Below are 16,203 nucleotides of genomic sequence, written 5' to 3'. Positions count from 1 at the left end.
AATTAGTGTATTAGTACGAGCGTTAGTGTGTATATTTGCAATATTTTGTAATTTGCCGTTTTTTATTTAATTTTTGTTAAGTAGGTATTACACATTACCTTGTTTTGGAGTTTAACTCTGTGCTCTGTGACTTTGTTTTTTCTTTCACTTGTGTTGTGCTAAAAACTTAAAAAAAAAACACTAAAATGCCAACTTTTTGTGCGTATAGGGGTTGTTTTGCCAAAAGCGTCGCTGGAAAAAGTTTATTTATGTTTTACCTATCTATTATTGATTTATAATACCTTAGAGGGAATATGTTATGGTAGCAATAATACCTGCTATCACACCTAGGGCATTATAAGCGGGCATTATGATAATGCCCGAAAATTTTATTGCTTATCCAGTTTTATTTCTCTCATAATAAAGAATAAACATCCATTTAAAGATTACAAATAGGGGAAGTCTTTATCTCCAAGAAAAATGCATGTAGGTCACTTAGGTAAATGTATTATACATTTCTGTATGAGATCGTTTGTTCTGTGCCTAGATCCCAAACTTAGCTAGGGACCACACTGTAAGCACATTATTTCAAAGATCAATAGCAGCTGCGCCCTTAGAGCCTGGACTCTGGTACGTGATATGGATATAATAACTGATCCTTTAAAATAGTTCATACCATCATATGATTGACATGTAGCTGCAGGCCAATTTTTTTAGTACTGGTCTCAATTAAATTAAGTACTGCTTCTTCCAATTCTGTGTTCTAATATCGCGTTGGCGACCACAATCATTCTTGGTTAAAAAGTTCCAGTTTCTCGTAGTCTTTAATGAAGGCGTGCAAATAATGTATGATGAGATGCCATTCGTTGAGGGTACATTTTAGCATATATTCTAGATGCTTGCAAAGAATTTTCGTTAGCAAGACCATAAACAAATTGCATATTGGTCATTTCTGCATTTGAATAATTTGCCATTAACAGGTTAGTACAGATTAATAGGTTAATACATTCTTTGAAAGGTTAAGAAAACAGTAGCGTACCATATTTTTCATCAAAAATATTTACTTTAAACCTTGCACGAACGTCACTGATACAAATAAAAAGTTAGCGAGCCTCAGAAAATGGCTTTTGATGCATAGAAAAGCGTTTTTTCCTTAAAAAAGTTTTTTTCTTAAAATTTACCCAAGAATCAGCCCCTCAATTTTTTCGCATTTATTTATTTACACCCTGTATATATTTTTTTTTTTTAGTGTATGCTACCTAAGTGCTTGTATCACTTAAAGAGTTTATTGATTTGTCTATATATATTTTTCAATTACTGGCATGTTCTAAATTTTCTGAACTGTCAAATTTAGTCAATTGAACCCTATGCTGGAACAACGTTGTAACCGCCAACATGTGTAAATACGTGAAAACATCTTGTCGGACTTGCATTGTCTTATTTATTTAATGAAACACGACGTTTCGGTTGGTAAGTATCTCCAACCGTTATCAAGTGTAAACTGACAGCAAACTACTATTCTAAAGGCTTATATACTAGATGTGTGCAGCGATGTGGAAAGGAAAGTCATCCGTGAAAAGAGTTGGGGGGAGGACACGCCTCTCTCTAGATCCTACACTGTCCTGAGAGTAGAGGCTTCCAGATGTTGGGTATATCGACGCTTGGCTGGCTGAAGATCCCCTGATTCTGTGAAATGAAAGCTGCCTCTACGAACTTCCTCTTCCGCCAGTGCAGAATCTTGGCTTCTGACCAATGGATATTGTGTCCATTATGCCACGCGTGCTCTGCTATTCCGGATTTGGAAACCTCTCCTCTTTGGGTCCAGCTGCGATGTTCCTTCGCTCTGACTTCTAGGGGGCGCTTCGTTTCACTTATGTATGAGTCACCGCACTCACATGGGATCCGGTAGACGCAATTTTTGGTATCCAACAGGCCATCTGGTTTGGTCTTTGATACCATTTGGTCTTGGCTTCTGATAGTGGTGCTAGATCTAAAGGCAGTTCTAATATTGTATTTGCTGGCAATGCGTCGGATTTGTTACGATGTACCCCTAATGTAAGGTATGGGTAGAAGTCTGGTTGTCGTGGTGGCCTCGTCTCTGATTTGATTTGGACGCGTCCTTTGGATGGTCCTACTTATTAGCTTCTTTGGATATCCATTCTGTTGTAGGTCTTTGTAGATGGTATCCACTTCAGTCTTGAGATCCTCGTCGCTTCTACAGATGGTTCGAGCTCTATTGTAGAGGGATCTTATGATGCCTACTTTGGTGGTTGCAGGATGGTTGGACTCATAGTGAAGATACTGGCCCGTGTGTGTTGGTTTTCTATAAACTGAAGTTCGTAGATTTCCACCGACCTTTTTAACGAGGACATCTAGGAAAGGTAGAGCTGAGTCCTTCTCTGTCTCCATCGTGAACTTGATTGTTGGTCTGAAGTTGTTGAGGTGAAGCAGAAACTCCTGAAGTGCTTTTTCCTCTTTGTCCCAGATGATGAAGGTGTCGTCCACATATAAATACGGTATTTCCGTGGAACAATGTTGTATGTGCCGCGTGCCGCCAACGTTTTAAAGTTTCAGACACATGTTTTATTAATACGTGTGTTAGGTGCGCTGTTCATTGTTATAAGCCGAAATGGATGTTACTTTGACAAGCTCTGTGATGACACAGATTAATAGGGCAAAAAGGCTAAAGATGCAGATTGACAATTGGAAGCAGAATGCCAGAAAACGGTGCAGATTCTTACGTTTCATCTAGAAATATCCCTAAAGAAGCTTTAAAACGCCCAGTAAGTTAATTTAAAGTACCTACCATTTAAAATTTAGTAACAGTGTTAATTTTTAGAGACGTGTATGCAAGTGTTCTCAGTCGCTTAATGGGTGCTCTGCTGAATTATTGGTGGGAAAGCACCAAATATTCCAAAATTTCAGACAGCTAAGTTATGATAGTCAATCACAATACCTATCACAAATTATTTCTATTCAAGAGCCGAAGAGAAGGAGGGTTGAGGAGGCAATATCCCGCCGCCAAACCACTGTGAAATACGCCATAAATAATATACCCGTATGCAAATCAACAGTTTGTTAAATATTCTCAATCACCCAGAGACGAATTCGGTGCCTTGTGGATAAAATAAAATCTGGTGCAAATATAACTGACCAACGTGGAAAGCATATGAATCGCCCAAAAAAACTAAAGCTAACAGATGCAGAGAAAATATGTGAACATATTAATCCATTTCCACAGCAGGAAAATCATAGCGTAAAGTCTCATTAAGGACTTATCATGATATATTTGAAAGTAAATTTAACCTACGTTTGGGACTTCCCAGATCAGACACCTGTTCATACTGTGACAAGCTGTTCATGAAACTTTGCTCAACGAACGATGAACACGAAATAAGGGAAATCGAAAATGAAAGTAAAATCCATCACATGCGAGCAGAAGCAGGCTACCAGGCATTAAGACAAGATACCGAAATGGCTAAGATAAATCCTGATTATGTGGTTTTATGCACAGATTTGCAGCAAATACTTTTTTGCCCAAACCTAACTCATTCGTCCATTTTCTATCAGAGGCAATTTTCTACCTATAACTATTGTGTTCATAACATGGAAAATAGTATAGCTCCAATGATGTTATGGCATGAAGTAATGGCACATCGAGGTTCTACTGAGATTGCATCGGCATTACTATTTTATGTCACCCAAAATTTCAATCGTCTTGGTCGAAGGCAGGAAAGAAAACTTGTGGTTTGGTCGGACCGATGCGTAGGACAAAATAACAATTACTGAAAGAAACATTTTTTACCCAAGTGGAGCAAAAGTTTTTGATTAGTGGACATAGCTTTTTACCCTGTGATAGAGACTTTGCTCAGATTGAAAGGGTCAAAAAACTTTCCTCGGTTTATGTTCCATTCCAGTGGGCAGATGTGGTCGCCAAATCAAAATTAAATAATCCCTTCACAGTTATTTACATGCATCAGACATGTTTTAAAGATTTTACTGATGCAGAAAATTCAGTTTGGAAGGATCCTAAATGCAAAATAACACAGGGAGTGTGGATTCAAATAACATCGGATGACCCGAACAGTATCCGGATAAGAAAATCCCATAACACAATTCAATCATGGATGTCGTATTCGCTAAAATCACCCAAAAAAACGATGGTTGAAGTATCTCTGAATGACCTACGGGAGGCCTATAATGAACCTCTTCCAATCAAAAAAGAGAAACTTGCCAACTTATAACATATTTATGTGTGATTATATTCCGTTAAAATATATCAATTTCTATCATAATATTAAAAGCGGTGCCTGAAAATATGTAGTTTCGTTTTATTTTTGATTGACATGAAAAATAAAAATTATTTTTTCACTTTAACTTTATTTTTAATCCTAAAACAACGTTGTAACAGGTTTATTTCCCTAAAACAATGTTGTAACCGATGTGGATATACAACGTTGTTTTATTGAAATAAGGAAAATATTCTCGTAAATCCGAATTCTGTAAGTGGTCAAGTCTGCAATGCCTCTCTATGGTTAAGTTCTTTAGTATTATTGATATTAGCCATATATTAAATTCATTTGATTAAGCAATCGGTTATTTTTCGTTTTTTTCGATTTCCCAACAAAACAATATTTGGCGGTTACAACGTTGTTCCAGCATAGGGTTCAATTAGTATTTTTGCTTATCTAATAAACTTATTTACTTTCTAAATTAGGCAGCATATAGCCACTTCTGTTTCACGTTGCTTTGTGATTTTTATAATCGTTTTGTTGCCAAATAAAGAATTATTTTTATTATATTATGTTGGCATGCTGACATGAAAATTTTTCCTAAATCCAGACTGACAGGTTGGTATTATCGGCTTGATCAGAATATATTCCAATGAAATATATACTTTGAAACATTAATTTGGTACTAAGATGGAAATGAAGGTGGTGAAAAGCCATAATATTTAAGCCAGATAATTATGATTAATGGTATTAAATGTTTTGGAAAAATTCAGAAGCGGCAAGATACAAGGTCATTTTTTATCTGTTATCCGCATTAAATCATACAAAATGGTAGTTAATGCTAAGGAGGTACCAAAATCTTTTCTAACGCCGCAGTGTCGGATAAAATATTTTCATCAACAAGGAATTTAGACAAATGACTAGTCAGCAATATTATCACCTGATATGAAATATCGCATCGATTAAAATGTTTACAGTGCCTGTTACTCGAACAGGTTCATCTATGACTTGGTGAAAATTGTCATTTAAAAAAAAACTTGTAAGGTTATATTAAAATCTCCCAAACAAAACACTTCATCTGCGTATGGAAACAATGCGAAAAAAATATTCTCAAACTGTGGTACTAAATTACGAAACACTCTCATCTGCCCACTAAAACATCAAGTATTTGTTGACAACTTACAGTAAAATCCTCCAATAAGACAATGTACTAAAAAATGACAAACCACTGCTTACCACACACCACGTTCTTATTAGTTTTTTAAATTTCTCATCATTTTATCAATCAAAAATAGCCATTCGGGTAAGAAGTGGTATACTAACATAATGGTTTTTTACGAACATCAATTTAATAGTGATAAAAAAAACTCATAAACTGCATTATGAAAATAAACTATCTTTAGGGAGTGCGTAAAGTGAATACTTTTCTCGAGGTAATAGAGAAAACTTGATTTTTTTTAAATTCCGTGCAATAAAAGACCTTCAGTCTATCTGTTATTAATCTCAGACTATTTGCCCAACTGCACACAATAAAACAACTTTCTAATAAAATTCAATTTTATTTAACAAAAAAACACATAAAAATGCTCAAAAAACAAACATTGTACTGCTAGCGCATACTTTATTATTAAAAATATCATTATCAATGATAATATAAAACACGGTTACTGCAATAGCCCGCGCTCCCCAATGCTCTCCTTGTCGGAACTCTTGGGCTTGATCTGCTCCAGGCTCCTCGAATCTCTCAGACTAACTCTCGGCTGGGATTTAGGATTGACTGCACTCTTTGGTCTCGTCGGTTCGTCTTTATGTGCCTCCTCTAGAGCCTCAAATATTTTTTTGGCTTGGGAGAAGCTTGTTCTGCTGCTACTTTGACTTCTGCTGCTTACTGTTGAGGGTTTTTTCGCCAAAAGTTCCACTGAGGAATTCAGGTCATCATCCTCAACTTTCTCTGGTTTTGCTATTGACTCTGAATCAACTGGTTCATCTTGTGCAAGTGCACCAACATTTTCTGCAGGTTTGGTGAAAACTGGAGTGGTTTGATTATCCAGAGGCACGAACCCTACTATCTTCGGACCAGCATCCTCGCTAAGATCATCCAAGTTTCCAGTGCTAATAGAGGACGCATCTTCAGCCAAAATTTCTTCCACATAAGTGAAACCAGCAAAGGTTTTATGAGGCTTTTTCCCCCTTAAAATATCAAACTCTTTACTCTCTTTTGTTTTAAAAAGTTCAAGGTAAGAATCACAGGAAGCCTGCGAATCCATATGGAATAGGTTCACGTCAGATTCTTCCCCATTCCTCGGGACCTCTTCGATAGATTCGTCTTCAAGTGATGGAGGTTTCGCACTTTTTTGCTCTTCCTGTTCAGTCATTATTTTACCCAGCTCTAGCTCCTCATGATGACTTGTATTCCTAAATATATCGGTGCGAGCCTTGCTCTGATCGACCAAAATGGCATCGGCGGACAAGTCATTTACATCGGGGGGTAAGGGTTTCGTGTCCTCTGCCACACGATCCCCCGCAATCTCATTATTCGGTTGGGGCTCAGAGGATTTATTTACTTCACTGAAATTTTCATTTGAGCTAGACATAGTGTCAAAAGTGTCACTGATACCAGCAACCAGGTGCTCTTGTGACCTGAACGAAGATACTCTTGGGAGTGGTAGAGGTTTTTTTGAAATAGAAGAAAAACTGGAAACGCTCTTTGGGATTCTCGAGGGGAATAACACGTTTGAATAGTAGACTGGCTCATAAGAGTTATCGTTGTCCAGTAGACCCTCTTTTAGAGAATCCGTCCAAGAGTTTCGTTGATGAGATTCTTCAGAAACGAATACAGTTTCTTTGTAGCTTTGGTACTTTGGTTTCTCTATAGGTTCTGGTGTGAATGGAGACTTGGATTTGCTCAAAAAAAACTTCGGAGTAGGGATCTTGCTAGTGGGACTAGCAACAAATACGCTTTCCCTATAACTGTTTTGTTGCTTATAACTGCGTGTTGGTGTAAATGGTTCTGACTCCTGCTCAGTAGGAACAAAAATCGTTTCTTTAAACATTAGCTCAGACAGTCGCTTGGATTGTCTTGCCTCTGAGACTGGCGAAGAGGTTTTGCTGCTATTCCTAAAAGTCACATTGCCATAAGTGAACTGTTTTGGTAAGTCTTCAGGTTTCTTTGGTCTAAGACTTGGAGGAAGAAGTTTCTCTTTTCTGACAGGAATCAAGGACTCTGGAGATTTTATTTCTTCTATTTTTGTTGGAACTGGACTAGTAGGCAAAGGTGGAGGAATATCGTCTGATGCTTTAAGAATTTCAGATGATGGTCTGGGTGTCATCTCTTGTTGTAGTGTATGCGCATTAAAAGATCTTCTAGTAATATCAGACAATGGCCTTGATTTATCTTCATGAGAAGCAAAATTAGGAGACTTATCATCTTTAACTGATACACTGTAATGATGTAAATCTTCTGCATTAGCTTCAGATGGTGGCCTTGGATATTCTTCTGGAGAAGCCAAAGTAGAGGCATTATCGGTTGATCTCCTGATACTTGCATCAATTAGATCAATTAGAGCTAAGTCTTGTTGGTTGATATGAGATAGTGGCCTTGATTTAGTTTTTTCTTCATGAAAAGCCAGGGGATTAGCTGATTTCCTGGTATTTTCATCAATAAAACGTAAATCATGTTCATTGATTTCAGATAAGAGCCTTGGTATTGTTTCTCTTGTTGATTCAGATTTACTGGAAGTAAACTGAGAAACCTTATCATCTTCAACTGTTTTAGCAATTTCATCAGAAAGAAGTAAGGATTGATTAAAGGCTTCTGATATTGGTCTTGGTTTCATCTTTTTTAATAATTCATCATCATGGAAAACCAATTGAGGAGGTACATTATCTTTAGAAGATTCTTCGTTAATTTCATCAATAGAAGCTAAATCTTGGTCAATGATTTCTGGTAATGGCGTTGGTTTTATATCTTTCTCATGATAAGCAAAATTTGAAGACTTATGATCTTCAACCGATTTAGTAATATCATCAGAAATACGTGAGGATTGATTGAATGTTTCTGACGATAGCCTTGGTTTAATCTCTTTCTGCGATTGAGGACCTATGACAACGTCGGCTGAAGGAGTAATTTTATCAATAAAACGCAAATTCTGTTCACTGGTTTCAGACAAGGGCCTTGGTTTTATTTCTCTTATCAATTCTTCGCCATGGGAAGCATTTTCAATTGATCTTCTAATATCATCAGAAAAACGTAACGCTTCATTAACAGTTTCTGATAATGGCCTTGATTCAATCATTTCAATTGATTCATCTTTCAAATCTTTAGTTGGCCTCCTAGTCAATTCATCAACACAGTCTTTTTGGCTAGATTCAAAAGGCCTTGGATTTGTATCCTCATAATTAGCTGACCGTCTACTAATCTCATCAATTAAAGCCAAGTCTTGTTCATTAAGTTCAGATAGTGGCCTTGGTTTCTTCTCTTTCAACTGGAAACTCAAAGACTTCGTCTCTTTTATCGGTTCATCTTCAGTAAGCGTTTCGTTTGAGGCATATTTGCTCTTCATTTCTTCAATAAATTGTAGATCTTGCAACGATAGTGGCTCATCTTCTGATTCAGTGATTCTCTCTTCTCCTGCCTTGCCTAATTCCTCCATAGTTTCATACTTTTTTAGGTTAGTTTTCGGTGCTGGCTCATCAAGCTTCTTCACTAACAAAGAAGCTCTCGTATGCAAATACTTCTCCATAATTTCCTCCATTTCCTGGTCTATTTTGGAGTTCACCTCGGAGGTTCTTAGAACAACGCCTTCGGACTCCTCGGGAGCAAACACCGGCCGGAAAAACTCATCGATGAAATCATCAGTGTTTTCTACATAATCCACTTCGGTTTTAGGTGAAATCTCTTCTTCGGAGGGAAACTTTTCTTTGTATTCTTCCACCACATGTCTATAAGTGTATCTTAAGTTCAGTGGAGAGACGACTCCATAACGGTTTTCTTTCAAGGTTTGTTCGTAGAGATATACATTTGGAGATGGTAGTGAGAGACGATGAGTTGAAGGTATCGGTGAGTTTATGGGGGAAGTGTAACTGTGCCTGTGAAAAGATAAGGTTGGTGATTGGATGGCTGGATAATCTTCTAAAGTTGTCATATGGCCAATGTCATGTGTTAGACTGTAATATTCTTTGAGTTGATCTTCCTCATTAAATGAACAGTTATTGGCTTCAGGACTCTCATCATCAAGATTTTCTTCGTCAGTTTTATCTCTGAAAGCTATGGGCACCTCAGGTTCAAAGTACCAGCTGCCTTCCTCACTCAATGTGCTCTGTTGGTCTTCAAAATGAACGATTTTTACTATTGGTTCTTCAAACTTAACGTCTTCGTATTTCACTGGTAGAAAATTGCCGTTTTGATCCATACCTCGCTGCTTCCTCAAGCTAGCCCTGAGCTCATCATGATGTATTCTCTTCAAGGATTCTTGAAGCTGGATCTCATACTGCTGCTTGGCTTTTAATATCTTGGGATGGTGTATCTCTTCTTCTTCTTGTACACTTAGCTCGCGCTTTAGCTCTTTTACTTTTGCTTCTTTGGTGCGTGTTACTGTATCATTGTACAATAGTGAATCAGCTTTTTCAACGATTGTGCCTGTATCCAAGTTAAATTCAGCACTGGTGAATGATTGACTGGAGGAGCTGGAAGATTCTATGGTATACTTCGAGGCTTTGATCTGTTCTCCGTAGTGCATATGGAGCAAAGTATTCTCAGGCACAAATGAGAAGGATATGTCTTCGTAGGATTTGCTGTTGCTGTTATTTAAGTTTCGTGCGTATTGTGGGCTTCCCAGGTCGCTACTGATATCGGTACTATGACGTTTCCGTGGCTCCTCAGCTGCTTTTATCCTCGGGTTTAAGAGGATTTCCTTTAATTTCCAGTTTTTTTCTACGGATTCTCTTGTAGGCGCGCTGATCTCTTGACCCCTGAGACTCTTTTTGCTTTTTTTTAATGTGGTTTTCTTTTCGGCGTCATCCAAAGCGGATTTCAGTTTTTTGGCGAACTTTTGCTCCTCAGTAAGGCGGTTTTCCGGCACGTTTCTCGGTATTTGACCCACAATCTCGTCCAAATTCTCGTAATTGATATAGACGTTAGGTTTGGGTAGCTCATGGTACATTATTGATCTTCTTGGATTTGATACTGAATCGTTTGGGTCAATGTCGCTTAAAACCCTTTTAAAGTGTGTGGTGTCTACTTTGGTGGGGCCGTAGAGTACTGGGGCCAAAGAGGATTCAGTGCGGTACTCTTCGAAAACGTTAATGTCCTCTAGGCTTTTGCTTTTAAATATGGGAGGGATATTTGTGTAGACTTCTTCTTCTACTCTTGTAGAGCAGTCTTCTAAGGCGCTTTCTCTCACTTCGGGATGTACTGTGATAAGTTTGGGATCCCGGCAGATTTGTTCTAGTTTTGGATTGAGGACAACGGAGTTTAGTAAAGGTTTGCTTATGGCTAGATGTTCTTTCGGTTTGTGAGCTACAGGTTTTTCTTTTAGGGTGTCATCTTCGTATAAAACCTTCAGTTTTCTTACAGCTTTTTCTTCTTGGGTAAGTAGTTCATCCGGTGTGTTTTGATCAATGTTCTCGTACCAACTGTCTAAGGATTGTAGCAGCATTTCTTCCTCAACTGACATGAATTTTGGATGCGTTATTTTCGAGCGATTTGCAGATTTCTTTTCGCGCCTTTTGATCATTTTTGTAAGGGAATTGTTGCCCTCCGAGGAGCCTGAGCTGTCTTTACTTTTCCTAGGCTTGTCCAGATCCTCTTGACTTTTGTTTCTTTTGAAGAAACCCTTCTTCTCTTTAGGCTCGTCTTCTACATTCAAATTCTCCTTGCTTCTGTTCCACTTTAGAAACCCTCTGGACCCTCTTTCCTTCCCGTATTCACGCAAATCATCTTTGCTTTTGCTTTTTTTTAAACCCAAGCTATTATCACTCCTTTGTCGTCTGTGTCCGCTTAAAGTGGACACATCCGCCAAGTTTTCTTTGCTTTTACACTTCCGGTTTAAGATCGGAAACAGTCTCTCCATATTTCCAGTAGTATCAGGTTTCTCCAATAAGGACACTCGGTTGGGTATCGAAGGATCCAAATTCTTGGCCAACGCGATTAGTTGAGGTGTTAAAATGATGTCTGTCTGTGTAGGTGTGGACGTTTTTTCACCTGAAGAAAAAACGACTTTTAATGGTGTTTGTTTTTTTAAAGCCAAAGTTTCTCGAAACGGACACAGAAGCGAAGGAGTGGACACACATACACTGAAGCACTGACGTCACAAAAATGCCCTAAGTTTGTGTTTTTTTTTTTGGTTAGTCTACGACCCCGAATATTTGGTTTTAATAATTTTAAGATGCTAAAACTAGATTAATAAGTTGGGTGTGTCTTAAAAGAGAGATGAAGTGATCCCACTTCTTTTTTGCCTTGAATTTTAAAATATTATAAATAAGACAATAAGATACATATGACAACATTTTGTATATTACTGAACCCACTTCACTTGTTAAGATTTTGCTCTTATTTATTTTCCTTACTTGTTTGTTGCGTGCTTACTATTAAGTTTGTTGTTATTATTATTACTTTTTTATTTGTTTCTTTTAAGTTACTGACTTTAGAAAAATTTATACAGGGTGTCGGAAGTCCAATGATAACACTAAAAAGGCTAATGGAGCAGCTCATAAACGTTGAGAAAAATATAAATTTACTAAAGTGAAAAATCGATGGTTTTCGAGATATTTAAACTTTAAGGAAATTCGTCAAAATCGTGCTCTTCGATCAGATTTTCGATTGTTACCCCTTAAAGATTGATATTCCTTAGATTAGCTGATTTCAGTTTTGCAACACTGAATAACTATTTCATTGATAAAAGTCTATCTCAAATCTATTAAAGTATAAAGAAGTATGATTAAAAAAATCGAGGGGATTCAAGTTTGGACACCTGGGAGGCCATAAAATTAGACCAAGTCGCCCGATCCATCTCTAAGCATAAGTAACGACGAACTTGAAGGGCATAATGTGCTGGGCAGTTATCATCTTGTAACCGTATTCGGCGAGTGACCAAAGGAACATCTGAAAGTAGTGGTAAATCGTTTTGACAGAAATGTAAATAACAATATCAGTTCAGATGGTCTGGTAATTCGAATGGACCAATTACACGTCTGTTCAGGATACCGGTTCTCAATCTCTCTCCGGTCGTCTTTCTTCTCGAGTGAGGTGGGGATTCTCCAATAAATAGGAAGGTAAATTATGCATGTCCATATACTCTTATCAGACCACAGTCATCATTATCATCATTATTCAGGCCTCTGTGTCTATTGTTAAACATAGGCCTCCCCAATTTGTTTCTAAGGTCACAACAAAAATCTCTCCATCTTCCTCTGTATAACTCTACATTTTTTAGCTGTTGCTGGTATTAGTGTTTCTGAGCCATATGTTACCCATGTGCCCATTACTGATAGAACGCACTGATTGAAAACCCTTCTTTTTAGATTGACGGGTATGTCAATCTTGTAAATGTTTTTAAGCCTTCTAAAAGCTGCCCATGAGAGACACCAACCTTCTCTTTAGTTCGCATATCCAATAATAGTATACAGACTATAGTATATAGTATATATACAGGGTGTAAATAAATAGATGCGAAAAAATGTCGGGGGCTGATTCTTGGGTAAATTTTAAGAAAAAAACATGATATGAACGTATGTCCTAAAAGGCGTAATTTTTGAGATACCGGGTGGTAAAGATTGAAGAAAAATATATATTTTTTTACAATACCTGTGAAACCCCTGTAGATATTTTCGTAATATTTGGTATGCATTTTCTATGCATCAAAAGGCATTTTCTGAGGCTCACTATTTTTTTAAATTTGTATCAGTGATGTTCGTGCAAGGATTAAAGTAAATATTTTTGATGAAAAATATATAGGCACACCACTGCTTACTTAACCTTTTAACCTTTTTTGTTTTTTACTTAACCCTTTAAATAATGTTTTAACCTATTAATCTGTATTAACCTGTTAAATATTTGCTGATGATTGTTGGCTGATTGTCAATTCTTGCCTCCTTTAAAGTATAAACTTTTTTGTGCAATTTTGATCCATTTCATCAAAATGGCACATTATTCAAATGCAGAAATGACCGATATGCATTTTGTTTATGGTCTTGCTAACGGAAATTCATTGCAAGCATCTAGAATGTATGCTGAAATGTATCAACGAATGACACCGCATCATTGCATCATTAATTGCACGCCTTCATCAAATACTACGAGAAACTGGAACTTTTCAACCAAGAAAGCATGATTGTGGTCGCCAAAGCGATATTAAAACACCGGAATTCGAAGAAGCAGTACTTAATTTAATTGATGAACAACCTGACACCAGTACTAGAAAAATTTGTCTGTAGCTACATGTCATTCATATGACGGTATAGACTATTTTAAAGGATTAGTTATTATCACGTACAACAAGTTCAGGCTCTATTACCACGAGATTTTCCTAGGCGCCTTGAATTTTCTCGTTGGATGTTAGAAGTCATTGAGCAAAACCTCTGCCTGTTTACCGACGAAGCTAATTTTCCAGATAGGCAATCATTCACTACCATAATAACCACATTTGGGCAGATAAAAATCCCCAATGCCATACTATGCCATAGTTGAAGCTCATCACCAACAACAATTTTGTTTAAATGTATGGGTTGGAATCATTGGAGACCACCTTATTGGACAACATTTTCTACCACAGAGATTGAATGGGGAAACATACACTCGTTTTCTCCAAGACATACTTTCAGGACTTCTTGAGGAGGTACCCCTAGATGTTAGAAGAGTAATGTGGTTAATGCACGATGGGTCTCCTGCCCATTTTAGATTATTAGCACGTCGTTATTTAGACGAAACATATCCAAATCTTTCGATAGGCCGAGATAGAAAAACCGTTGGATAGGCGGTCCTCAGTTTTGGCCACCTCGGTCACCCGATATGAATCCACTGGATTTTACCACATAGGGTTAGTTAAAAACTTTGGTGTACAGGATTCCGGTATTGGATATTGATGACTTGAGAAATCGATCATTTATTCATTTGCCGTAATTCAAAATTCTCCCGTAATTTTTTATCGGATTCGTCAACAAATGCGGAGACGTATAGACACTTGCATAATGGCAAGGGGTGGTCAATTTCAACATATTTTATAATTATTTAATTTCTTTTCTCATAAAATGCCTTTTGATGCATAGAAAATGCATACCAAATTATATTAAATTTACCACCCGGTATCTCAAAAGTTACGCCTTTTAGGACATACGTTCATATCAAGTTTTTTTCTTAAAATTTACCCCTGAATTTTTTGGCTATCTATTTATTTACATCCTGTATAGTAGTATAGTATATAGACCAGAGTACACATATCTAACATTTGAATTTCACCTCCGCCAATCTTCAAGCCACAGCTGGAAACGAAGGTTTGTCATGAATTTTGTTTTTGACATACTATCAATTAAGGCTAACTTGCAGGACCTGCAAGAGGTGAATGAAAACCTCTTGCAGGTCCTGCAACATCAGTCGGATTTCTTCTAGATTGTCCGAGAATAGCACTACATCATCTTCAAAACAGTTACATATGTTATTGCCATCTATACCTCTCTGACTCCAGTCCAATTGTTTAAATGCAGTCTCCATGGCTGTAATAAACAGTTTTGATGACATCGTGTCGCCATGTTGTGTTTTTGTAGATATTGTGGATAAGTTTAGTATATCGGTAGTCGACTCTACATTTCTGAAGTCAATTCCACAATGAGTTTAGCTCTATCTCTATCGAAAGAAGCCCACGAATGTCATTACCAAAGCGTTGCTGTATTCGATTGTCTTTTCTATAAGTTAAAATGAAAATCCTGCGGTCTCTTTATTTATTATTATTGTTTTTTTAATTTTATTATTTTTAATTTTATTTGTTTACATTCTGTTGTTGACAAGGACCGCATTTCGAAACATGTCGGGAATTTTTTTAAATTGAATATTTAATAAATAAGTGGAGGGAGATTGGAGGATTTTCATTTTTCCTTAATCTACGACTCCACTGCAAATATGGACTGTTTCTTCACTATCTTCTATAAGTATTTTGATGCTTTGGAGGTGGTCATTCGTTCCAAATCTACGACGAAACCCTGCCTGTTCCACAGGTTGATAGATATCTAATTTACTTTCCAATCGGGTGGTTATAATCCAAGTAACCAGTTTTTTAAGGTGACATAAGAGGCTTATTGGTCGGTAGTTCGCTAGTTCTGCTATATCTAAAACAAGATTATTTACTGTTGAATAGACAGAGGTTAAAAGGCTCTTTAATTTTTTGCAGTAGATGTTGGCCTCCTATTTTCATTGCATTTTATTAGTGTTATTAATGCTATATTCTATTTCCTCTATAGTAATATCAAAAAGTTTTTCTGATTCTTGGTTCACAATGTCAATTTTCGATGCAGGATTTTTTCCTTCACTATCATCATATTGATTTTTGTAAAGGAGATTATAGAATTCTTCCACTATATTTAATATTACCTTTTTATTGGTCGTAAATTCTCCATCTTTGTTTCCCATTGTGCATATTTCTTTTCTTCCATTCGTAAGTTTGCTTTGGAGTCAGACACTACTCCATTTTCTTTTATTTCCTTTAGCTCTTCCGCTATAGTTTTTTCTTCACGTCTGTTGTTTCTTCTTTCTTGCAGTCTTCTTGTTGATTGCTCGAAAATATTTATGATGTTTGTTGTCAGGGCCTTCACTCTGGTTTCATTTAAGGTGTTTATCTTTTCTCATTCATTCATATATGTATATATCTATTTCAGGATTTAACTGTCTTGACCATTTTGTATCGCTCTTTTTTGAAATGCAGATGGATTCTTGCTCCTATCGTTTGGACTTTTCCAAGCGAGTTTTCAGAAACATCAGACTTTAGACCCACTGTAACAAGTCAAC

General features: G+C 36.9%; 1 protein-coding gene across 8 annotated transcripts in view; it reads right to left on the bottom strand.

Moving 5' to 3' along the window:
* Positions 1–16,203, bottom strand: part of LOC126750378 (cytospin-A-like) — a 240,202-nt gene that overhangs the window by 14,581 nt on the left and 209,418 nt on the right. For 7 of the 8 annotated variants that reach the window (XM_050459990.1, XM_050459989.1, XM_050459991.1 and 4 more), the window contains one exon: positions 5,751–11,412. The exons of the other annotated variant lie outside the window; for it this stretch is intronic. In XM_050459990.1, the coding sequence (XP_050315947.1) occupies positions 5,876–11,412 (5,537 nt within the window). In that variant the 3' untranslated portion in view covers positions 5,751–5,875. Of the gene's footprint in view, positions 1–5,750; positions 11,413–16,203 lie in introns of those variants that run through there. 8 annotated transcript variants of the gene reach the window in all.

Source organism: Anthonomus grandis, chromosome 2 (assembly GCF_022605725.1).
Source record: "Anthonomus grandis grandis chromosome 2, icAntGran1.3, whole genome shotgun sequence".
In the NCBI taxonomy this organism is placed as follows: domain Eukaryota; kingdom Metazoa; phylum Arthropoda; class Insecta; order Coleoptera; family Curculionidae; genus Anthonomus; species Anthonomus grandis.
This window is presented reverse-complemented; position numbering and strand designations above follow the sequence as displayed.